Source organism: Schistocerca piceifrons, chromosome 2, assembly GCF_021461385.2.
Source record: "Schistocerca piceifrons isolate TAMUIC-IGC-003096 chromosome 2, iqSchPice1.1, whole genome shotgun sequence".
NCBI classification, from domain to species: domain Eukaryota; kingdom Metazoa; phylum Arthropoda; class Insecta; order Orthoptera; family Acrididae; genus Schistocerca; species Schistocerca piceifrons.
This window is the reverse complement of record NC_060139.1, coordinates 556,374,072-556,399,968: the sequence shown is the minus strand read 5'-3', so window position 1 is coordinate 556,399,968 and position 25,897 is coordinate 556,374,072. Positions and strand designations below refer to the sequence as shown.

The following is a 25,897-nucleotide window of genomic DNA, read 5'->3' as shown; positions in this document are numbered from 1 at the left end:
GTTATTTACACTTACACCTGCCCTTTTACTGATACATGAAACATTTTTGAAACTTGATCTTTGATATAGCTTTTAGCTCTCTCAGCGATATGCTTTTAATCTTATCTATGGTTATAAAATAATGCCCCTTTAAGGTTTTCTTTATTTTTGGGAGCTTTGAGTATGGACTCGGACACATCATTATGGTACTGATTTGGACCAAAAATTTACAAATAAGCTGTAAAATGTGAGCAAGTGCATTTTTGTGTTGCAAAAGCAATGGATTGTTTCACTATAAAGTTAGATGATGCATTTTATTTCTCACAAATTGGTGCAACGGAACTCTGTGCTAATTGTTTGACCTTGTGGCAAGGACTCATGATATATTATCCCATTAAATTCGAATAATGCAGCAAACACGATCTTTGCGTGTGACCACACTTGGGAAGCTTTTTTTTATTTTGGTGATTCACAGTGCTCCCATATAAAAGTTCTTTAAATATAATGTAGAGTTGCCAATGTCCACTAGAGGGCACTACATCTTTGACTGTTGTTTACATTGTAGTCAAGTCTCGCAGGCTTCAGCAGAAAGCCTGGCACATCTGAGAAACAGGTTTTGGTTGCTCATTGGGCAGCTTTTAACTCGGCAGGAGATCAATCATGCATTTTATAATAATGAAGTAATGAAAATTTAGACAATGTTTCTGCAACTCCTTTCAACAAAACATGTTTACAAATGTGAAGTATTCTTGTCACTTTTGTAACCTATAGACATCAATTGTGGATGGATTTTTATTTTCAATTTTATTAAATATAATGTAGCAGAATACTGTCACATTAGTGATAACATGTAGCCCTTACGTGCAGCAATTGGGTATGTGAATTTTATTTTATCTTTATTTTATACACGTAACATTGTAAATTACATAAAGATTTTAATTTTAATTTTAGATCTGAAGATGGCCATTTAAGATGATTGGAACCAGTAATCTGAAAAGATAGTCGTGATTGTGTCAAAAAATAACATATTTTAACTATTTTGAAATCACAGTTGCCTCCAAATGATATATAAAATGTCATGCTTTGTGGAATGGTAACTGTCATAAAATATTTAGTAGTTCCCAGAACTAACTGTATGGAGTGACTTTAAGTGAAACAGAAATATAAAACTAGGCTGCAGAAAAAGCACTTGCCAGTTTGAGATTCTTTGGAGGAAACCCTGATAAATGTAATTCTTCCACAAAAAAGGGTTGTACTAAACACTCATTCAACCAATTAGTGAGTATGACTCACCTTTCTGGAACCCTTAATGGGTAGTATTAATTAAGAAGATCCCAAGAAAAGTAGTGTGTTTTGTCATGGGTTTATATAGCAAACATGGTAGTGATATGGCAATGCTCATCAAATTCAAGTGGCTGACAATACAAGCGAAGCAGTAGACAATATGGGGTGGTTTACTGTTAAAATTCCGAGAGTGGATGTTCAAAGAAAAGTAGGAAACATACCATTTCTTCCCACATAAATCTTGTGAAATGAGCATGTTGGAAAATTAGAAAAGTAGAGCTCATATGGGGGTTATCGTCACATTTTATTCCCACACGCTATACGCAAATGGAACAGGAATGGGGAGAAGTGATAGTGATACAACACATTCTCTCTCTCTCTCTCTCTCTCTCTCTCTCTGAAAGACCAGTCAGAGACAATAAGAGGGAAGAACCTTGGTTTGATGCAGGCTACTTATTGACACCTGTCCTGTTTGTGGCATACTATTATTTTATTAAGACTGCACCAAGATGCTATTGTGAATTACTTAAAATGCGTATTAGGTGCTCCAGCTATGTTGAGCAGCTACTAAAAACACCTGAATTAGCGTAAAAGATGTTTGATCCATGTAGAGATACTGTATATACCACAAGGTCAGAAGCAGCACCATTGAGTTGCTCAGTAGCACTGTTAGAAAGAGCTATACTAACACAGCTTACAGTTTTAACTATTTACCTTGACCAGAGAAGCTTTTAAAATTTGATATGCTGATGGCTTCTATGTGAAAAAATTTGATCTAGGTGCGACGTGTGTGCATACTCAATTTGGAATTACCTCTGCGATTTAAATACTGGGTCATAGGCCACTGCAGACAAAGGAGAATTAAAAATATTCCTAAGGTGTTTGTCATGAATGCTATAGTTAAACAATATTCAAAAAAATAGCATCATAATACTGTTAATAATAATAAAAATTAATAAACATAATGCTCTTGCACGTATAAAATCCATTATTGGCTCAAAATTGTCTCTATACAGAATTAGTTGTCAGCACAAGAAAAATAAAATTGTAAACCCTGTTTTTCAAAACATATCTGTAGCAGACAAACCATTAGGGCTTTTATTTCACTGGCACCTAATTATTTTGCTTGTGTGAGTTGTTGTTGTTTCCTGTTTTGTGTTAAGATTCATCACTTTTTCTTGGGTCATTATTTGAAAATTTCTTCATGCTGGGATATGGATGCCTTTTATTTTTGGAAAGAACTTTGGCACTGAGCCACATTGTTGTTCACTGAATTAACAAATATGTTTATATTATGCCATTTTTATGAAATTGCATGTGATAATTATTATAAGTCAGTTTCCCGTTGTGTGAGGGGCAGTCAAATGAAAGCCAAAACCCTGTCACAGTGGGACCATAGTATGGTTCCATTCAAAAGTAATCACTCCATGTGTTAAGACGTTTATCCCAATGGGAGATGAGACAATCAATTCTTGTTTCATAGACCGCAGCCTGCTGCTGACGGATCCATAACCGTACCCCATCTTGCACTTCCTCATCTGATACAAACCAAAGTCAACGCACATCTTTCCTCAGGTCATCAAAGTTGTGAAAATCATCCAGTGAAAGGTCAGGGCTGTACTGAGGATGTTGAAGCATTTCCCGCCCGAATCACTGAAGCTTAGCCTTCGTCTTATTGGCAGTGTGGGGACAGGCATTATCATGCAACAGAATGATTCAATGCAGGGTGAGGGCAAATGACAAAGTCAACAATGGAAATTTTCCACATCTCCTCCGCTAAAGAAATCCAAAGCTGCAATCCCGAAATCTCTTTGAACAGTTGATTTGCCGAGAAAATTTTAAACTTTACAAATCCAAAGCTGTTTGCACAAGTTCCAGTAAGGTCATGATGACCTCCTTTTTTGGCTTCCGGGGCCCTGTGCTCATTGAGTTCCTCAAGTGTGGAACTGCAATCAATGCTCAGCACTTTTAAGAAACTTTGCGGGGAGTGTGACATGCCATGAAGTCAAAACACCCAGATATGCTGTGGGAGGGAATCATTCTGTTGCACAATACTGTGTGCCCCCACACTGTCAATCAGATGAAGGCTATGCTTCAGTGATTTGGTTGGCAAACAATGCAACATCCTCTGTATAGCCTGGATGTTTCACTGTGTCATTTTCACATCCTTGGCAACTTGAAGAAAGACATGCGTGGTCATCGGTTTCAGTCGGACAAGGAAATTAAGAATGGATGTGGTTGTGGATCTGTCAGTGGCTGACTGCATTCTATGAAACGGGAATTGATGGTCTTATCTCCCAACGGGATAAAAGTATTAATGCGTGGTGATTACATTTGAATGGAAGCATCCCATGGTCCCACTGTGGCAGGTGTTCAGTTTTTATTTGACTGCCCCTTACTGTTATGCCACAGACGTGAATACTAGAGATGCACCTGACATAATTGCTCATCAGGACTGTGTGATTGTTCACTTTGTTCACTTATGTTTAAATTACATAGTCCTGATTAGTAACATCTATGCAGCACAGTACTGAACTACTTTTCTGTTGATTATGTGGCTTAGTTCCATTATCCATGGGTCATATTCACAGTAAACATTATAGAGTGATTTTACTAAATATGGACAACCTGTAGGAAACAAATCCAGAGTGAATAAGAAGCAGAAACAGTCAAATGGGCATATGGATGGAAGTGCATTTCAAGGGAGATACACCCACAAGAAGGTTGGGATAAAATATCTTTGACATTGTAGGTTTCAGTGATTGAAAACACAAATGAGAACACAACAGGCTAATAGGAAAGTTCTGTTTGTACTAGTTTTCCAGCTTTACCCCAAAGAGGGCAGTGATCTGGAGCACAGCCATGTAGTAACCACATTACCTTTACTAGTTCCAAAAACATGCCTACCAGCAGGGTAGGGGGAGGGGGTCATCTGCAAGAAGTTCAGATATGCCTCATTTGTGAGGCATTGCAGAAGGATGGCTGGTACCATGAGGTGGTCATCAATATTCCCCACCCACACATTGAGGATGAATCAGTGTACATCTTTTGCTCTCTGCCACCATACTATGCGGATTCTCCAAAGCCCACAGAAGGATGTTGTGAAGGTTAGCCATACCACCCCTTCTAAAGGTAGCCTCACCTGTGAATCTGGTGGGTGATAGAAATCAGAGCACTGTGGTAACCTGTGTGATGAACCAGTGAGATAACTGTCACTGTGGAGGCAAGTCCATTGGTAATAAAGCCTGCATGCATTGTAAGTGATAGGGATAGTGGCAGTTGTTGTGGAGAATGTTCCACATGCTCATCTAACTTACTGCATATCACCTGCATGATGCTGACATTGAAGTCACTGGCTAAGATCTTTTATCTCCACTTTCAAGTGGGTCTATGTACACTTCTTCTGTGTGTCAGACACATTATTTCGGTAAGCATTTTATAGCCGAATATTTCACTCTTTTTTTTACTCTTTTTTTTCCCCCCCCCTAACGTTAGATTTACTGGTACATAGGTGGAAATCATTTTTCCTTCTAGTTTTGCACTGATGAATATCTCTGTTACTCTCAAACTGCAGTGCATTGGTAGCAATAATTTTCATGAATGAATAGATGTACTGTTAGACAATGCCTAATATTTCCAATTGTTTAATGCTTCATTTCATTTGGCTCTAAAACTCCTTGAAGAAAGGATCAAATGCATATACACTTATAAGAATAAAATTTTTTTGTCGCTCATCCTGTGTGTGTTCTAGTCAGTTTGGAAAAAGTAAACTATGTGCATGTCAGTTGCTGAAAAAGGACCGTCTCTTCATAATGGTAACATTACAAGTACTACAAACATAATAAGAGGTGTATAGTATATTTACAGTTGAGGTTAGACTTCAGTAATAGTTGCAATGTCTGCTTCAGTGTATATTTGGCAAAAAATTAGATGTGGTGTCATTAGAATTTTCAATTAAATTGGATGTAAAAATGCTACTTATATTGCATTGATTCATACAAGCACTACATGTTTGAAACTTCCTGTAACTGTTGTGAATTTGACCATGCAGTATGGAGCAAATGATATTAGTCTTTGAATGTGTGCTACACAACAGCTAACAGACATATTGAGGCTATAGTTATAATTAAAGTTAGGTAGATGTATTTGTCCTGACCAGCATTTCTTGCTCTTTAAGGGCAGATTTTAGTATATATTTGAATTTTTAATGCAGGTGGAGTCTGACAATTCTTATGAGAGGATTGGAGGCACAGCAACTGGAGGAGGAACATTCTGGGGCCTTGGATCTCTCCTAACAAAGGCTAAGGTATATGTTCTTTTTTGTCATTGGTGTTACATAAATTTCCCACTGCTTAAAACTGAAAAATTGCATGTGTATGTGTCAATAATTTCTGTTGTTTTCACTTTATTATTGTACAACTAATACAAGGTAACATGTATGAAACAACATCATATGTGAGATTCTAGAAGGAGATTTGTTTTGAGCTTGTAGTATAAAATCTGGAACACACAGTATACAGTTAGAGACCGTATCAAAGTACCAAGAGAAAATATTATAAATTTCATTGACACTTAGTATCTTAGCAATGCATTACAGAAGTAACTAGAGCTGGTAATTGTTGGGATATTTACACTTGTTATGTAGTAGAGAGCGAGGACACACAGTTAATAGTTTGATTGGTTTGCTACAGTTTTGTTCTCATAGTTTAGGGCATAATGCTACTCTCATTGACAACTTGGTATTAGATTCATATACCTTCAGCAGTTTAGATGTAAAACCAAAAATAAATTTCCAAAAATCATCAATTATTGTGGTAAATCATTAAGATAATTAATTGTTGCTAATTAAAAATATTGCGTAACTAAATTATAAGTGTTGACTTGGCAAGAAGAACAGTGGGGAAAGATATAGGTGACAGTTTTGTCTCTTCAGAAATGTTTTCATGAAACAGTTAGTGTATAGTGGAGATGCTGAGTCACAGATAGCCACAACAAAAAGACTGTTGCAAAATAAACTTTCGGCCAACAAAGTCTTTTTGAAAAATAGACAACATACATACACACTCATGCAAACACAACTCACACACAAATGACTACAGTCTCTGGCAGCTGAAGCCAGGCTACAAGCAGCAGCAGCAGCAGTGCATGATGGGAGATACATCTGGATGGAGGTAAGGAAGAGGCTGGAGCAGAGGGTGGGAGGGATAGCAAGGTAGGGGTGGGGGACAATGAAGTACAGCTGGGGAGCGTGCAGGGACAAGGTGAAGAGAGAGGGCGGGGCAGCTAGGTGCAGTCGGGAGGTTAGATGGAGGGTAGGGGAGAGAGGGGGAGAGTGGGTCAGTGGAAAAGGAAAGAAGTAAAAAGTCTGGGTGAGTTGGTGGAATAGTGCTGGAATGGGAATTTGCTCCAGTCCAGTCACAAATATTAACTACCCAATCATAGGCAGGCTGCCTGAGAAACTAGTCATGTGATTAACAAGCTAAGCTGCAACGACTATGCTGCATTCTACATGGGCATGACAACCAACAACTTGTCTGTCAGCACGAATGGTCATTGACAAACTGTGTGCAAGAAATAACTGGAACACCCTGTTGGTGAGCACGCCGCCCAACATGACATTCTTAATTTCACTGACTGCATCAAGCTTGTGCCATATGGATCCTTCCCACCAATATGAGCTTTTTTGAATTGCACAGGTGGGAACCCTCCCTGCAATGTATCCTACATATCCGTAACCCTCCTGGCCTCAACCTTCTTCAGTCGTTGTCCTCACCCATCTAGTCCTTCTCTGTTCCCATTCCAGCACTACACAGTTCTCTATTCCACCAACACACCCAGTCTTTTTACTTCTCTCCTTTTCCACCTCCCCCCCCCCCTTTCCCTCACCCCTCTCACCCCTGCCCTTTGTGTAGCCTCCTGACTGGATCTAGCTGCCCTACCCTCTCTCCATCTTGACCCTGCACTCTCTCCAGCAGCACTTCACCCCCCCCCCCCCCTCCCCCCTGCCACAGCATCCTCCTTACCCTCAGCCAGTTGCCTCTCCCATCATACGCTGCTGCTGCTGCTCGTAGTCTGGCTTCTGCTGTCAGAGACTGTGGTCGTGTGTGTGTGTGTGTGTGTGTGTGTGTGTGTGTGTGTGTGTTTTGTCTATTTTTGACAAAGACCTTGTTGGCTGTAAGCTTATTTTGTGACAGTCTTCTGTTGTGCCTATCTGCGACTCAGTATCTCCACTATATGACGAGTAGCAACTATCCTTTTCATAATATTTTTTACATTCCATTCTGGATTTTCCATTGTTCAATTAAGCAGTTAATATAATTTTGTCATTACCTAAAGATACAATGAAAAGAAAAAGGAGCAAAATGTGAGCAACTTAGTGATTTAAAGTATTCATGAAGAAAGATTTCCACTTATCTGAGAAGATATGCTATAATAAAAAAAACTATCCTGCTAACTGGAAAAAAGTGTTGTGTGTAAATATAGCACACTTAAAACAAAAAGCAAAATTAATTTAGAGCAAACTAAGCAGAAAAAAAGTAAAAACAATGGGACATTTGGCCACAGATGCGCCATGGTTTTATATTGATATAATCACTTACCAAATTGAATAAAAAGACTACCAGCAACAAGCATAGTGACTAAATAAAGTAATCAAACCCAGATTAATTTAAGGCAGGATCTGAATTAACCACCAATACATTAATTTCATATGTGTGTTCATTAAAAAGATTACAAAAAAATATTAGATCACTGAAACACATGAATTCTTTTTAGTATAAGGACATTTCATGAAGGGCAGGAGGAGGGGTGGCAGGAGGGGGCATTAAACTCATGCATGGATTTGTTAGAACCTCATTTGAACTTTTATATTCGTAATTACTCAATGACTAAGATACATTTCCAGGATAATTGAGAAATACCATAGTAATATTGACACATAAAAATGAAGATACTGACATACATGACTGCTTCCAGTATTTTTTAAAATTTTGAGAAGATATTTTACGATATATTACATTATTACATATCTTCTAAAAAAACCACACACACACACACACACACACACACACACACACACACACACACACACAATGTGTGGGAAGGTACAGGGGAGAGGGGGGAGGGATAAAGGTGTAGTACAAACCAGATTTGATGCTAGACCTGCTCCTGCCATGATCGTGTCGTAAATGATCATCGAAAAAGGAGGATTCCCCTCCGCCCCACCACAACCCCACTGTACCCCACCCCGCCCCACCCCACCCTACCCCATCACATAGCTACGATTGTCATCTGGATGCTCCAGAATTAATCGAGGTGACATGATAATGCACCAGCAGTAGAGATTGCTTGATAAGCATTCTGGAAAATTTCAGGTTATTGTTTCACTGCGACATTCACTTGTTACTCATCTAGCTTAGAAGTTTTAGGAATTGTGAGGTGCCACTGTTATAGATCTAAGACATTGGAGTGCATTATTTAGATTTCACAAAGGAGTGTTCCTGTAGCTGCCTTTCATTCAATAGCCATAATAATTGTAAGACAGATATGTTATTTTTGTGAATTAATTTCATTTTATTGCCTAATTTTCAGGGCTTTGATGAGTTATTGGAACTTGCAGAAAAAGGTGATCACCGTAACGTTGACATGTTGGTGCGTGATATATATGGTGGGGATTATAAAATGTTGGGGCTGCCTGCTGACTTAATAGCGTCTTCATTTGGGAAGGCCATGCATGTCAGTAAGGATCGAAATTTAAATGCAGGTAATTTCTAAAAGTTCAGTTTTTCGCATTGCTGATATACTGAACTTTGTGTGAGGCATAGTCATAGATGTTTTATTTGATGATTTGTAGTAGCAATTTTTAAACTATATGATTCACTGTGTGGCATTTTTGCTTATTAATGTGTAGATTTTTTTCTGTTGGATAAAGGAGCAGTTTCATGTGACCTAATTTAAAAAAGTAATCCATTTTTGAATATATAATGTAATTGGACTGATAAAGAAAATCTCACCAAGCAGCAGCAAGGGAATGCACATATAAAAGGTGGTGATTCCTTCTTTTGGCAGAAGGGTTGAAGGGGAAGGAAGAGTAGTGAAGGAAAAGGACTGGTGAGGTTTAGAAAAAGAGATAGAATTCAGAAAATTCATCCAGAGACTTAACTGAAAGAACGAGTTGAGACTGATCGTTGGAGACTGCATCGCATGAGATTTGAAAACGTGAGAGCTTAAAGGTGGAAGATAAGGTAATATGCAAGACAGAAATTACTGCTAGAACAGGTGAAAGACTAAGTGCATTGTGGGTGATAGAGGTGGCAGGGGGACGGCAAAAAATAGACACGTCAGAAAATGAAAGATGTAGAAAACTAAAATGGAGTGAAGAAAGGAATAGCTACTGTGAAACAATGCTGGGACTAGTGAAATTAACATAAATTAAGGCCAGGTGGGTGGCGAGAACCAAGGACATGTTGTAGCGCTAGTTCCCACCTGTGGACCTCTGAGAAACGGGTGTCTGGGGGAAGAATCCAGATGGAATGTTTGGGTGAAACAAGCACTGAGGTCATGAATGTCATGCTGGAGTGCATGCTCTCCAAGAGGATATTGTGTGTTGCCAGTGTACACTCTCTGCCTATGTCCATCCAACTTAACTGACAGCTTGGTGGTAGTGATGCCGATGTAAAAGGCCAAACAGTGTTTATGTAACAACTGGTATATGACGTGTAGTTCCACAAGTTGCTCTCCATGTGATAATATATGTTTTACCATTTACAGGTGGGAGAAGGAGGGTGCATAGGGCAAGTCTTGCATTGGGGACTGTCACAGGGCTGGGAGCCATAGGGTGGGGAGATGGATGCAGAAGGACCATAGGGTTTGACAAGGATATTGCAGAGATTGGGAGGGTGATGGAAAGCTATTCTAGTTGTGGTGGGCAATTTCAGGACATGATTTTAGGATGTCATGGCCTTCTTGAAATAGCTGATTAATGTATTAAAGACCAGTATAATACTGAGTGACAAGTGGTGTACTCCTAAATTGTTTTTTGGATGGGTCAGCAGTACCAGGATTGGATGTGATGGCCTGGAAGGTGACATCTGACATGTTGTTGCAGTTCGAAGTTGGCTTAGCGGATAAACCATCCAAGGAAGGTTGAGGGGTTGATAACTGCAGGATGTTGTAGGAGGAGAGAAGTCTGGTGGAGTGGAAATTGGCAGATGAGGATTATAGGTCACAGATTATCCAGGTAAGTGCAAGAGATTACTGTATTTGAAACTGTGGAGAGGTTGGTGTAGAGTAGGTTTACATCCAGAAGTGGACTTTCAGTGTAAGGCTTTTGCAAAAAAACTCTAAAGGACAAGCAGGTTGCAGGAAGCAGAATCTGAGACCTCAGTTTTGTTAGTGCAAAAGCATGTTTTCGAAAATAATGGATGTAATATGTGATGGGATTCATCATGGTAGGAGAGATGGCTTGGAAAATTCAGAAAAAAATGTTTGAAAATTATGGGCGAAAATTTCTCTCCAGAAAAGTGACCTATATATTTGGAGTGGGGGAAAGATATTGGTATGAGAAGTTGTGAACAGAGACAAAATTTTAAAAAGTGGGCAAACAGGAAGAGGCATAACTGCCTCTTTCTGAAAATGTAAAGCACTTTGGCAAGTAAAGTAATGTAGGGGACAGCAGTATTAGTCGATCAGTGTGATTTGATGAGAAACAAACGCACAAACACAATGTAAGAGGGGGTGGGAGTGAAAATAAATGTCAATTTTACAATCTGCAAAAGACGATTGGGAGAATGTCGTGCAGTGCTGTGAATCATGAACAAATTGTGTGCCATTATGAATCCCATCACATATTACATCTGTTCTTTTCTAAAACATGCTTTTACACTATTGAAACTAAGGTCCCACATTCTATTCCTTGAAACCTGTATGTTCTCTGGAATTACTGTCAAAGACCTAGCATTGAAATTCCCTGTTTCTGTATGTAATCCAGCTCAACATCAGCCTCTTTTACAGTCTCAAATACAGCAATTCCTTGCACTTATCCCGCTAATCTGTGACTTTTATGTCTCATCTGCCCATTTCCACTTCACCAGACTTCTCTCCTTCTACAAAGTCCTGTAAGTTATCTGCCCCTCATGTTTCTTTGGATGATATCATGTTGCCAGACTTCACTTCAAAAAGCTATCCCACCCTCTCCTAAACTACCTCAACAGTGGTGTTTCCCTTCCTGTCCCTCTGCAGCTCTCTAAACAGCCACCCTATCAACCACTACTCCTCTCCTACAGACCGAACTTGTCAAACCACCTTAACATCCCCCAGCCTTCACCACTGCCTGCCAAACCAGTAATAAATCATAATCACGAGAACTAGTTACAACAATCTGTTGTTCTCTCTCTCGTCTAAAGCACTCTTCCCTCCTGAATTATCTGTATCATCCAAGGGTCTACTTTCAGCCCTGCTGCTTTGGTGAAGGACTTACTTTCCTTCAAACGTAATGTCAACTGGAAATATCACTTCGTAATTCAATCCCAAAACCTTCCCAGCAGCAAACCTGACATTGAACCCTGCCTTGAACAGTTCCAAGAATGACCCCAACTTTATCCACCACCACCACCACCACCACCACCACCACCACTACCACCTCAAAATCATCCCTTACAAGCCTTACAAGAATTACTCACATCCAGCATTGCTTTCTCAGGTCCCTACAACATCACTCTAACCTGTCCTCCGCAGAAATCCAGGCTCTTCATTCCCTAAAATCTGATAACCCCATCATTATCCTTCTGGCAGGCAAGGTACTTCACTGCCAGGAGTGTCTGCCACCGTAGCTGAGCAGACAGTGCTCCGGCTTGTCATGCTGGGGTCCTGGGTTTGATTCCTGGCTGGATTGGAGATTTTCTACACTCAGGGACTGGATGTTTGTGTCATCTTCATCACCATCATTTCATCCTCATCAATGTGCAAGTCGCCGAAGTAGCGTCATGTCAAAAGACTTGCAACAGGCAATAAAGTCTACCTGCCAGGAGTCCATCACCACACGATATTGCTTTTCACTTCCAGGAGTATGTTAATGAAGATCTACACCAGCTGTCTTGACATCTCTACATACAGCATCTGCCATCAAGATCCCATCCTTGTGATTCAAACTGACGTGCAGCCCCGCCTTAAAACCTCAGGCCCCTCACAATTCATAGAATTTCTTAACCTTCCCAGATCATTCACCTTCTTCCTAAGATCCACAGACCCAATCATCCTGGTCATCTCATAGTTGTTGGCTTCAAAGCACACACCGAACATATGTCTGCCTTAGTTGTTCAACACCTGCAACCCTTAGTACAAATACAACAATTTCCTAGATCGTCTGAAATCCATGCCTGTCACACTCCCATCCTTCACCTTGCTTGCCATTATTGATTTCATCTCTCTGTATGCCAACATCCCCCACATATGTGGTCTGTCTGCAGCTGACCATGTCCTCAGTCAGTGCCCATCTGATTCCAAACCTATTACATCCTACTCCACCATTGAGTGTCAGTCATAAAACAGATCAGAGGTACAGCCATGGGAACCAGGATGGCTGCTTCATATGCCGACCTTTTCATGGATTGCTTGAAGGGTGCTTTCCTGGGATACATAATCCTTCAGTACCTGTTTTTTTTTTAGATACATTGATTACATCATTACCATATGGACTTATGGTGAAACTAACCTGTTAAAATTTCTGAAATCTCTAAACACATTCTCCCAGTTAAATTTCACATGGTCATATTCCAAATCCCGTACCACTTCATTTGATGTTGATCTCATCCTCACCAAAAGCCAGCTACACCCTGCTGTCCACATGAAACGTACTAACAAAAAACAATACTTACATTTTGACAGGAGTCATCCTTTCCATGTCAGACGTTCCCTCCCATACAGCCTTGGCATTTGAAGCAAATGTATTTTTTCAGATACTGGCTCTTTGCAGCAATACACCATCATTCTTACCTCATCCTTTGCTGGATGTAATTACACCACCAGTATACATCAAAAGCAGATTTCCCAGGCCATCACATCCAATCCTGATACTGCAGGTCCCTCCAAAAAAACAACTTGGGAGTACACCACTTGTTACTCAGTATTATCCTGGTTTTGAATACATTAATCAGCTACTTTGACAAGACCATGACTTCCTAAAATCATGCCCTGAAATGAGGTCCATTCTTTCTGAGATTTTGCCGACCACAACTAGAATAGCTTTTTGCCTCCCTCCCAATCTCCTCAATAACTTCGTCAATCCCTATGCTCCTTCTCCCTACCCTACGGCTCCTAGCCCTGTGACCATCTCTGGTGCAAGACTTACCCTATGCACCCTTCTACCACCCCGTATATCAGCCCTGTAACTGTCAAAACATATACTATCAAAGGGAGAGCCACCTGTGGATCTACATGTGTCATATACCAGTTGTCATGTAAACACTTTTCTGCCTTTTACATCGGCATGACTACCACCAACTTGACAGTTATGGTGAATGGGCATAGACAGAGGGTGTATACTGGCAACACACAATATCCTGTTGCAGAGCATGCTCTACAACATGACAGTCATGGCCTCAGTGACTGTTATATCTGCATGTGCCATCTGAATTCTTTCCCCAGACACCATTTTCCCAGAGCTCTGCAGGTGGGAACTAGCACTTCAACATGTCCTCAGTTCTCGCCACCCACCTGGCCTTAATTTATGTTAATTTCATAGGTCCCAGCATTTTTTCACAGCCACTGCTCCTTTCTTCACCCCATTTTAGTTTTCTACAGCTTTCATTCTGATGTGTGTATTTTTTGCTGTCCCCCTGCCACCTTTATCACACACAATGCACTTAGCCTTTCACCCGTTCTAGCAGTAATTTCTGTCTTTCATATTACCTTATCTTCCAGTTTTAAGCTCTCTGGTTTTCAAATCCACCTGGTACAGTCCCCAGTAATCCGTCTTTCCTTCTGATCCCATCTGGTAAGTCTCCCCAGACCCGTGGTTCTGGATGACTTTTCTGAAGTCTAAACTTTTGCTAAACCTCAGCTGTCCTTTTCCTTCACTGCTGTTCCTTCCCCTTCAATGCTTCTGCCATAGGAATGAGCCACTGGTTCTGAAAGCTTGCATACATTATATCCTTTATATGGATGTTCTCTTGCCACCGTTTGGTGAGTTTTTAAAATCAGTCAAGTTACATAATATTTTCTAATGTTAAAAAAAGGTAATTGTTTCAAAAATATTACAAATAGGTTCCTCCAACATTCACATTTTAACTATTAGAGCAGTTACATTTCATTTTGAAATGTATATTCCCTAAGCCTTGCATGAACAGATAGATACACTGTGGAGGGGGTTAAAAAATATACCTTTCATGTGGTGCAATAGCTAACTGACAACATGTCTCAAAAGCACATGTCATCGGTAATTTGCTGTTACTTTATGATATTAGTTCCTTGTTAACATATTGTTTGAAATTGTTAAATTTTTTGTGTTACTCCATTCTTAGTGGCTAGTTTGCATTTAACTATTAAGAATGGAACTGTAATTCTGTTGTGGAATATGCACTAGAGTGAATTTCTTAATGGAATAAAACCTTGTGCTGGGTGGTAGTGTGGAATTAGAACCTGAATAAATATAAATGTAGGCTTCCAAGACCATTGTCACATTCAATAAATTTTTTCTGGGTTTGTGACAGCATTGCCAGTATATATAAAACTACCAACATTTCGATACCTGTAGTAAGCTACCTTCTTCAGGGTGTTATTGTTTACTGCTGAATGAGAAAACTTGGTTTCTTATATACCTGCAGACATGGCTGTTATCTAATTCTGATAGAGTGTGAAGGATGAAGTGGAGGGATGTTAGATCTTTATTAGTGTTTTTATTATTTCTTTTCATTGGTGGAAATCCGACATTTTGATTGGTGCTTGCATTCTCTGCCAAGCAGGCATCAAGCTGCTTTTCCGAAGCAGTAACAGAATAAAAGATGTTCTTCATACAACAAAAGATGCAGTTGACAAACTACATGCTGCTGGAGTTTACAAAATCAGGTGCGAATGTAGATTAGTGTATGTAGGCGAGACGGGGTGACCCATCAGCATACGGATATCTGAACACGAAAGATTTACCAGACTAAGACAGAACACCAAGTCAGTGAAGGCAGAACACCAGGATGAGTGTGGTAAACAGATTGATTTTGATGAAGCACGTGTATGTGCGAAACAGCCTCTTATTTTCAGGAGGAAGATTAGAGAGGCAATAGAAATAACCAAGCAACCCGCCAACATGAACGGAGAAGACTGGTACTGACTTCCGACATCTTAGCTGCCAGCAATAACAGTGTTAAGGGACGACAGCTCACATGAAGTAACACACACAGGTGCACAGGAAACCGTAGTGGCCGCAGGTACACAGAGTACTGGCGTGCCTCGGCCGGTACTAGAAAACAGGAAAACAATGCCACATCACAGCTGCCGCCTGGTTTTCCATTCGCCAATTTCCCCCAATCCCAAGCAGTAATGCGAACACCAATCAAAATGTCTGGTTTCCACCAGTAAGAAATAATCGAAACACTAATAAAAACTTCTGACATCCCTCCCCTTAATTATTAACAGCCTATCAGAATTAGATAATAGCCATGTCTGCAGGTGTATAAGAAACAAAGTTTTCTCATTCAGCATTAAACAAAAAAAACCTGAAGAATGTCACTTGCAACAGGGACTGAAACATAGGTAGTTTTATATATATTGACAATGTGGTCACAAACCCAGAAAAATTTTACTGAATGAAAGTAGAATCTGTATCTTTGCCTTAATTTGTTGAGACTTCATTATGTAGTTTTCTATTTCTTTCACAGTTTAAAAGTTAAAATATATTATTTTAAAATCCTTTCCCACCAGAATTTTTAGTAATTCCTGTCAGAGAGGAATGTCAGAACAGCATTGTAAAATATCATCTTATGTATCTCAATTGTTACGTGCTACTTTCATGTAATGCTGTTATTTGTGTTTATTGTGGGCAGTGTAATGATTTGCCACTGTGTTTTGCTACTGTCTTAGAATATTCTTTTCTTTTCTTTTAATAATATATTGAATTGTAGTTTAAAATGTAGTGAGACCATTTTTCACTAGTATTACACCTGCTTCTTGTTGGTGATGGTCTTTACATGCACGCACGTGCACTCGCCCCCTCCCCCCTCCCCCCTCCCCCCCCCCCCCCCCCCCGCACACACACACACACACACACACACACACACACACACACACACACACACGTGCATGAAGGGTGAAAGGTGAGGGGGGAAATGGAAATAAAAGAGAGAAGAGGAGGAAGAGAGGATGAAATTGTTAAGTATGTTAGGAGAATGTTAAAATTGGGGGAATAATATTGCCTCCCATTGAAAAATGCGTATGATGAGCCTTACTAGAATTGGACATTACTAACAAATAAGATAAAAATAATACAGAAAGTAATGTATTTGTTCTGAAACTGTATTCTGATTAACATTTCTTTGAAAGTATGAATGTTAAAGACATGAACAATACACAGTAGGTTTTTAGGGGGAGAGAGTAGGTGAGCAGTTTATGTTGTTTTTGTTAATTTTATCTTGCTGTTTTGCTGTATGTTTATTCATCACCCAAACTACTGCACAAATTTTAATACACATTTACATAAATACTTTGCAGTGAATTAGTTATTTTTGATTGGAGTGTACCAATGATGATCCTAGAAACCCATCACTGACCTTTGACATCCATGTGCCTGGCCTGCTTCACATAAAGTAGAAATATCTATGGAGTGAGCACTTAGATGCACTGAACATAATTTTGTCACCAATGTACATTGGCTCCAATGGTCACCTGACTGTGGTGCAGTGTTAAGTTTACACACAAGCACTCTGCAGAGTTTCAATTTAATTACATCACCAATACAGACGTATATCTCTAAGAAGTACCACAGACTCTGTACATGTGTTTCATATTCATCTTAACAATTTGCATTCTGTATCTGGAATGAACTTGGCTTAAAGAATTGTCATTCCTTTATTGGAAACCAAAGTATTAATTGTAGACAGTTGTTCTCCATGAGATAAGTTCAAGTACTAGTTTCCAATTGTTATTACTTTAAAAAAGCACAGCAGTTTGGAGATCTGATAAATCCAAAGGCAATGATTTAGAGCAGGCTATTCCAGTTTGAGTGGCCACCCAAGGGCAGTTGGGTAGGCCAAGGCACAGGTAGACCAGGGTTAGTCAAGCAACTGATGAGTGGGCAATTAGGCAGCCAAGCTATAGTATATGCTGTCATACTGCCCTGACTAGGAGCCCACTACCAGGATGTCCAAATGACTCATACGAATGTAGAACATGTGCAATAGGGCCAACTGGTGGGTAATGTACCCTATTTGTGCCTGCCTGTGGCCGAGCTGACAGGCACCCATGGCCATGGTTGCACAATTCCCGTGTGCAGTGCTGGAGTAGCTGTTATGTGTTAGTCTTATCTGCAGTTGAAAATTGCTCATAATGTTTGTACATTATGGCCATATAGTCATATAAATTACTCCTGTGATCTTATCTCTTTATTATACTGTGTCTAGATGTTTTTTCGCGCCATAAAGTGTCTCTTACTAGTATGTCAGCCATAATTAGACCTTTTTTGTACTTACATGTGAAAAGTAACTTTTCCTCCATTGATGTATTTCTATTTGCATCTATAGCAGTAGTAATTACTCACCATTGCTGTTACTAATAAATAAATGTGTAAAAATAGGGCAGATAGGTGTACATAATGTTTCCAGACTTAGCTCAATATGTAAACAAACAACATTATACTTAAGTCATGTGACGATTTTAGTTTCGTGATGGCTGCATGCACGTTACTCTATGCTCACTCCATAAATATTCCTTCTCTATGCTACCTCATAAGAATTCCCACACTGGAGCAGTACTGTAGAATACTAGTGATGTGCCCCCAGCTTCACACAGGTACCGCTAAGAATTTACGGCTAGATGACCTGTCTCGCATAGTACTAATAAATTATATACACAAGCCTTCCTCATGAATCAGTTTATGTAGTAGTGAAAGTAACATCAAAATCCTTACAATAGTACCTGAGATTAGCCTTCACATACAAACAGAAAACACAACAGCGGACTTTAATTTATAATATGTATAGAACTCACACAGGCATATTGAATGCAGTTTCCTTAACAGATACACTGCACTTTCCTAACAGATACACTGCACTTTCCCAGACCATCTTCTGCCAAGTTTTGAATTCAATTTCCATGCAACTACTTTCACACATTTATTCCATGTTGTGTCACTTCCTCATATTACCTCCAGGCATATAGCTTATGTGACAGACTCAAGAATTTTACTACAGATCTTCTAACTACATTTAATTGGGTTTTTCATCTTTGTTAAGGACATGATCATGCAGTTATCTACATCCAAAAGAGAACTAGCATTCAGCAAAAAATGTAATGGTAGTATACATATTGATCTGTATTTACACACCGTAGGCATCATCAGCATCGTATTTGAACAAACTGAGTGTACTAGTGTGCCCATTGAATAAATTATTTTTGTAATAAAAGTAGGTCCTCCATCTTCAGTAGATGTTTACAGGAAGCTCTTTCTTTTAAGGCAAATAATAAGGTAGCAAAAACTCTCCAGACATTCTCAATTGTGAGTCCACTTGCCCCACTCCCAGCCTGGCGGAACATGGTTGAAAAAAAGTGAGTTTACCACAGAAATACTTCTAGCTCACTTTATGAGTGATGTAAAACACACGTAGTGTACTGCCAGTATTGAAGAAAAGTGTCTAGTTGAAATCGGGGAAATATATGGATTCCTTCATTGTAGTCATTGCTGGATTATTTTGCAAACCGTATAGCAAGTATAGTCATGCTGTGTCCTAAAAACACAAACCTGTGATCTTATCTACTGCATTTCAGTTTTTTTGTTTCAAATGTTCAGTGAAATTCACATTGAAATCGGTATTAAATATGGCTTATGTGTTTTTGTTATCCTGAAAAATGAGCCATTCAAATTAAGGAACACTTTCAGTAACTTCACAATCCAGCAAACAGTGCTGTATTGCCGTATGTCACTCCTGTAAATGAGTTCTAAAAGGGTGGAAAATGCTGATAGTCCTCAATGAGCCAAGCAACATTTTTACTTTTTGGGACTGAAGCTTTTAACAGTGTGGTAAAACTGTCTACATCTAAATATTCACTGGAATATATTGATATTTCACCATTTCTGGGTAAAGCATATGGAGGGTGTGACTGAGTGCAGATTTGTGTGATACTTCTGTTTAGTTGTTAGTGTTTCATAGTGCTTAATTAATCTGCACAATTTATTTAGAAAGTATTTCTATTTATTTTTGTGTAATTAGTAGATTTGCAGCTCCAGTTGTCACAAAGGTACATTCTTAGCTCATGTGTATTCATCATTATTCTCACTGTTCATCATATCATTTTCATCTCCATCCGACATTGTTGTACTTCTTTCATCCCCTATAGCAACACAGTTTTCAGAGGCAGACTTGGCCCGTAGCTTGCTGTTTACCATCAGTAATGACATCGGCCAGATTGCTTGCCTCTACGCTTTGATGCATGGCCTTAATAAGGTGAGTGGGCAGTTCATTGTCATTAAACATTGCTTCGTGCTTTCACACTCTTTTTACTGATTTTTTTTTTCTTTTTCAGTTCCTCTTTTGTAGCAGGGCTGATGTGATTGCACAGAGTTGTATATAAACAGTATGCTTTGTGTTGTCTGTTTTGTTCATTCTTACTGGTTGCTTATTTTTATCTGTGTACTAACTGAAATTTCTAGGTAACGTGCAGTTCTTTAAGACTAAAAGTCCCATGTGATGTTGCATGTTGTGGTTAATTTTGGAATCGTGTTTATTTGGTCTTAGTTTTCTTTAGATAGTATTTAGTTCTCACATGGAGAGAGCCAGTCACAGTTGAAGTTTGTTGGTTGGAAATTCATTTAATTTTTCACAATAGCAATGCACCAGAGGCTTAACACAAATTTTAATTAAGAGAATCAAAACACTTTGCCTTCTGAAATATGTGAGTAGTTGCTGGGAATTCTGAATTCATCATTCCATCATTTCCAAAATTATTGCATTCAGGTAAGACAAAAGATATAGGGATATCTACATTATTCACCATACTGCATAACATTTCTCCTATTATTTTACTTACTGGAAAATGACAAAAACTAAAAAAAAACTAGCGAAACAAAATACTTGTGCCATTGAGAAGTAAAGTAATACTATGTTTGTAGCTTGCTGTAAGCTGTGCACATCTTGTTGGTGCTAAATGGGGAGTAGCTTGGAGAGATCATTTTTAAGTAGGTGATTTTGGATTTGGTGAACCTGAAGTGCCTTGATTAGGGGCTCATCAGCACTGCCAGTTCTCCGTAAATGTAACCTGTGAGCAAACTCCAGCAACAGCAGTTGAATGTGATGCTGGAATATAGTGTGTCACAGAGAGCAAATATCTACATAATGATGGTACCTATTTATATAAAAAGAAAACCTAAATGTCAGGCTGTGCTGTGTTCTGATGGGTTTAGTGGTTGTTGTTCTATAACATTTGTTAGTGGAGTAAGACACTTTTTAGGGGGCAGTCTCTCGGCTACATGCCACGCAATTTTTTATAATGCATGCTCAGATATGGAGAGCTTTGCTTGAATGGCCTTGCCTGCCCCTAGCTGCCTGTGGGAACTCTGCAATTAACCTCCCAATGTTCCCACTGATTGGAGAGAACTGTTGTGTGTTAGCATGCATCCAGTGAAGAGAGTTCTAGAATAGAGTCTTGATCAGCTCTCAATTAAAATGTAAGCAAAAATAGTAACAATTACAAGTTATGTCAGTATCAGCGTGTTGATATTGGGCAAGAAGAAAGTAGTTTTGGATAAGAAAACTTTTTTACATTCTGAAAGAGTTAGAAGAGGCAGCAAGTACTCATAAAATTGTGACAAGCGTATGTAATGACTGAGCAAGCTGGCGCAGTGGTTAGCACACTGGACTCACATTCGGGAGAACAACAGTTGAAACTCACACCCAGCCATCCTGATTTAGGTTTTCTGTGATTTCCCTAAATCAGTTCAGGCAAATGCCGGAGTGGTTTCTTTGAAATGACCAACTTCCTTCCCCATCATTCCCTAATCCGATGTGACCAGTGACCTCACTGTTTGGCCTCCTCCCCCAAATTGACCAACCAACCAATCAACTATATCTAAAGGCATCCTTCTGACTGAGACTGCTGCAGCTCAACAGGCAACAAATTTGCTAAGAACCAAAATATTGGTGACTATCCCTAGTTGCTAGCAACTACACTCAGAAAGAGAGAATGTGTCAAAGAAAGTCCCCACCTATAAACAGTCTCTATTCTACAGTGAAATATGGAGAACCTTAAATTTGTCATACTAGGAATACAAAATGCATGCCTTTGGAAAACAAGCTTAAACAAACTCCAAAGATTGTGGTGCTCATGTGCTAAGATGACACACTGCTTACAGGAAAGATGACGTTGGTGGTAAGAGAGCAAAAGGCACCACAACTGAAAGATTTCCATTCACCACTGTTCATGTTCTGCAGTTTTAGCATGTGGTTCTTCTTGGTTTTGATAAAGCAAAATGATCTCTCATGCATAGCTGACCATTGACCATTGGTGTATAGTGATTCATTATGTCCATTGATGTTCTAAAACACATTATTCTACAGTATTAGAGTAATTCTGAGAGCCCTACACTGTGCATGTATGTTTGGTCTTGACTATTTGTATATCATACCCCACTGTAAACATTTCAAGTTTATATATCAATGCATGGACAATTGCTCAAATAGAAAAATTAATTACAATTTTCTGAAGGTGAAACAATGGAACTGATCTACCAACCTTGCAATTTTAGGCAGTTTCATATTGTACTGTTTATCTTTAGGAAAAGAAAATGTTCAGCTGTAACTTCATTGTATAAATGGAATATTCAGTTCATAAAATAATTAAAATTATAAAGAAGGTCGGAAAGGCTTACTTCTTTAAGAGGCACAACACCCAGTACTTCCTATTGGAACATACCAGACAGTAGTCTCCACCTTGCTTAGTCCTCCTAACCTATGCAAATACTTCTTAAGCCTTATGAAATCCTCAGACCACCATTCCAACACCTCGGGCCTCACTTGCAACCTTTCTCACTGCAAGTACTGTCCCAGGCAATTGCTACTACTTATTCCAGCCATGGAAAATTACAGAACGTTAATGGCAGGGGAAAATATGTAATTACCTGTGTTATTTGCCAGCTGACATTCACTGCAAAGATTTCTACCTAGAAATGAAGAATGTTGAACTGGCTGACTGCATGAAAGGACACAGAAGAACCATGCACCATAGTTATATCCAGTATCCAGTTGCTGAACATAACGCAGTATAGTTTGATTACAATGTCCTTAATGTGGGCTCCCTAATTCCTGATCTGGTGAAACCAATAGAAGCTAGTTGACATTAGTACAAAAGTGTTTGGTGTCTGGCCACTGCTGACATTGACGGTTTAAAAATGCTGTACCTGTGTATTCTCTAACTATTCAAAGTGACTGTTATGCTATGCCATGCTGAACCAGCAACCACATGTGTAGTGCCAGTAGTGTGTGATTGAAGCACAGCTTGTTTCTCTCGCACTATCCCTCTCCTTGTGGCAGTCCATGTTCTTGGGCTTCAGTAAGTGGCGCTTGCTTCCTTTCATTGCCCATACCCCACTGAAAATTCAGTCAAGACATTGTGAGCAAACTATACGTGGAACATTTTGGATACTCCCACTCAGTACTAGTTACTCTGGCACCCTCCTGTCTCCTGTCTAATATATTTCAGACCTGCCCCCCCCCCCCCCTTTCCCCGCCCCTATTGCAGTTTCTTACATGGTAGTTAAAATTTATTTACTTGTCTTCATTTCCCATATTTCCTTTCTTTCTCTGACCCCCCCCCCCCCCTCCCTCTCCCCCTTTCTCTTTTTCTCTCTCTCATTGTATTATTCTTTCCGCTTTTCATTTCCCCTTTCAGTTCATCTTTACTTCTCGCTCTGCCCCTTCTATCATATCCAATCCCGTACTCTTTGTTCTGCTGTTTCCTTGATCTTTGCATTTCCTCTTCATAAACCGAGCAAGGTGGCAAAGTGTTTAACACACTGGACACGCATTTGGGAAGACGGCCATTCAGATTTAGGTTTTCTGTGATTTTGCTAAATCACTTCAGGTAAATTCCAGGATGGTTCCTTTGAAAGGGCACAGCCGACTTCCTTCCCCATTCTTCCCTAATCTGATGGGACAGACGATCTCGCTGTTGGGCCACTCCCCCTAAATCAACCAACCAAGCAACCTCTTCATAACTAATCCCTTCTTTTTCAACCTTCCCCAGTCAATCCCTCTCTCTCCTCCTCTAAGAAGAGACAATCAGTTCTAGAAACTAGAAGAATGATTTCCATTTTTTGTGTTCCTGTTAATAGTATGGGGCATTGCACCTCTTAAGGTAATTAGTGGTCAGATTTTATATTTCTTTGTAATTGTAACAAGAACAAAGTCAAGTGCATTTGGCAATATTTGAAATGAAATATTGTCCTGGAAAATTATTTCTTTTTTTTTTTCTCAAAGAAGAAGGAATCATTAATGCTATATCAGTTTTAAATTCGTAATGTGATGCACCGAAAGGTTTATATTGAGAATAAACTCAGGAATTTTTATTATTCTGTTATTTCAAGTGACAGCTTTAATTTTCATTTCTAATTATATCTTCAGTATGGCTGTAGTTTCTTTGGTTATCTGAGCAACAACCCACATATTGATATGTTGGTAAACTGAAGAGCAAGCGAGTGAGTCCCCACTCTGCCTACCCAGCTACGCCAGAAGGCGCTTCTACAGGCTGTTTCACAACGTAGTACCGGCCCTGCCGCAGGGCGCGCTTTAAATCTGTGGCGATGCCGTGACCAGATATGTCGCGGTAGCGTTTATTTTTAGATAAATGCGTTAAGGTCATACGGAATACAAAAGACGATAGCTTCTTCTGAAACACAACATTATAGAGTAAAAAATATTAACATAAAAACAGAAGTCTGGATTCTAACTGCAAACATAGGATCGAATGCCTGTTCATGTGAAAGTGTGTTCCTGTACTGCTATCCCATAAAGTGCAATCAATCTAAGATTTAAGGCTTGATCTTACTTTGTGTTTCTAGTAAAAGATAGAAGTTTTCTTTGAAGGGCTGCATTGAACGTAACAATTCTTGCAACATGAAGAGTGTTTAAAAAGTAAAGATAAACTTATAATTTCGCGTGTTGTATTAGTCTGATTCGCACTACTTTTTTGTCACTGTCTTCGAAAACATGTCTGAAAAGTATCTGTACAATGTTATGCGTATTGGGTATTTGATCTATTGTCAGCTCTCAAAAAGGTTACATATGTTTCGGTTGTATCAACGATTATCTGTTTTGTATGCAAATTGATTAAAGTATCTTTGTTACTCATTGTTATAAGAATGGAATAAAGTGTATCAAATTTTTAGGAATGTTGCTTTTGGTGAGTCTGCTGTGGGTATACAAGTGGTATAAAAATTTCAAAGCTGGCCTTAAAGCATGGTGGTTTTACAAACATGGATGAGATTAAAAATATATAGTTGAGAGAGCTATCAACTATCTTGAAGAGAGAGTTCAGAAAGTGTTTCGGGAATTGGAAAAAGCACGGGCATAAATGTATAGTATGTAATGGGGAATATTTTGAAGAGACTAACATTACTGTAGATTAACAAATAAGTTCTCACCAAAAAATAAAAATTAATATGTGAACGCACCTCGTACGTCAAACTTTTTACACAGAAGTCCATGTTAGTGTACATGTTTCGAAGGAAATTTCACCAGTGTTTGGCATACTTATTGCATATATGTTTTAAGCAATATGTCTTAGAATCAGGTGAATAGTAACTGAGATATAGTGACAGAATACATTCAAAGGTAGCTGTTCCAATAGCATCAAAGATTTTACGTGATTGAATTACATTCCATTAGTGAAAATGTCTTCAATAATCCCATCCTTAACCCAGTACTCTCGTTCAATTTTCTCTACATAGAGGCAGTATGCACTCCAGTCATCTTGAGTTATTGTTTCAAAACCTGTAACAATTGAGACAAGTGTTTAGTTTGGGGAAAAAAAACTGAAACTAAGAAAATTGCTAGATCTTCTTCCACCAACTGCAGTAACTTCGTCGTGCAAATATGAGTTTAGCCCACGCCAGATCAGTAGGATTTAAGTCAAAGTTGTATGGTGGAAGTCACAGTGTGCCCATGAGCTTCAGGTATTTTATAAATTTTAAATACTTTGTCTTCCGGCTTATGTTGTTTAATTAAATCAAATAATTTTGTTTTTATCATTGACAAATCAGCTTCAACCTTATTTTTTAATAACCAGGCAATCATTTCTCTTTTATTCAAGGACCTAGTTGGAGCTTTGCTATGCTCCTTCGTGTGATACAAAGCATTATGCGTAACAATAACACAATTTGGTGGTAGATTCGGAATTACTTTAGTCAATATCCAATTTCAAAAATTTTTGTGGTTCATTTGCC

General features: G+C 39.1%; 1 protein-coding gene across 3 annotated transcripts in view; it reads left to right on the top strand.

Moving 5' to 3' along the window:
* The window catches only part of LOC124773720 (4'-phosphopantetheine phosphatase), a 158,868-nt gene that overhangs the window by 31,590 nt on the left and 101,381 nt on the right, over positions 1-25,897 (top strand). For 2 of the 3 annotated variants that reach the window (XR_007014876.1, XM_047249425.1), the window contains exons 5-7: positions 5,477-5,569; positions 8,854-9,025; positions 19,801-19,907. Coding sequence is in view for 2 of the 3 variants with exons in the window: in XM_047249425.1 (XP_047105381.1) it covers positions 5,477-5,569; positions 8,854-9,025; positions 19,801-19,907 (372 nt within the window). In the remaining variant the exon portion in view is untranslated. The remainder of the gene's footprint in view (positions 1-5,476; positions 5,570-8,853; positions 9,026-19,800; positions 19,908-25,897) is intronic. The other variant, XM_047249426.1, reaches the window with a different exon arrangement.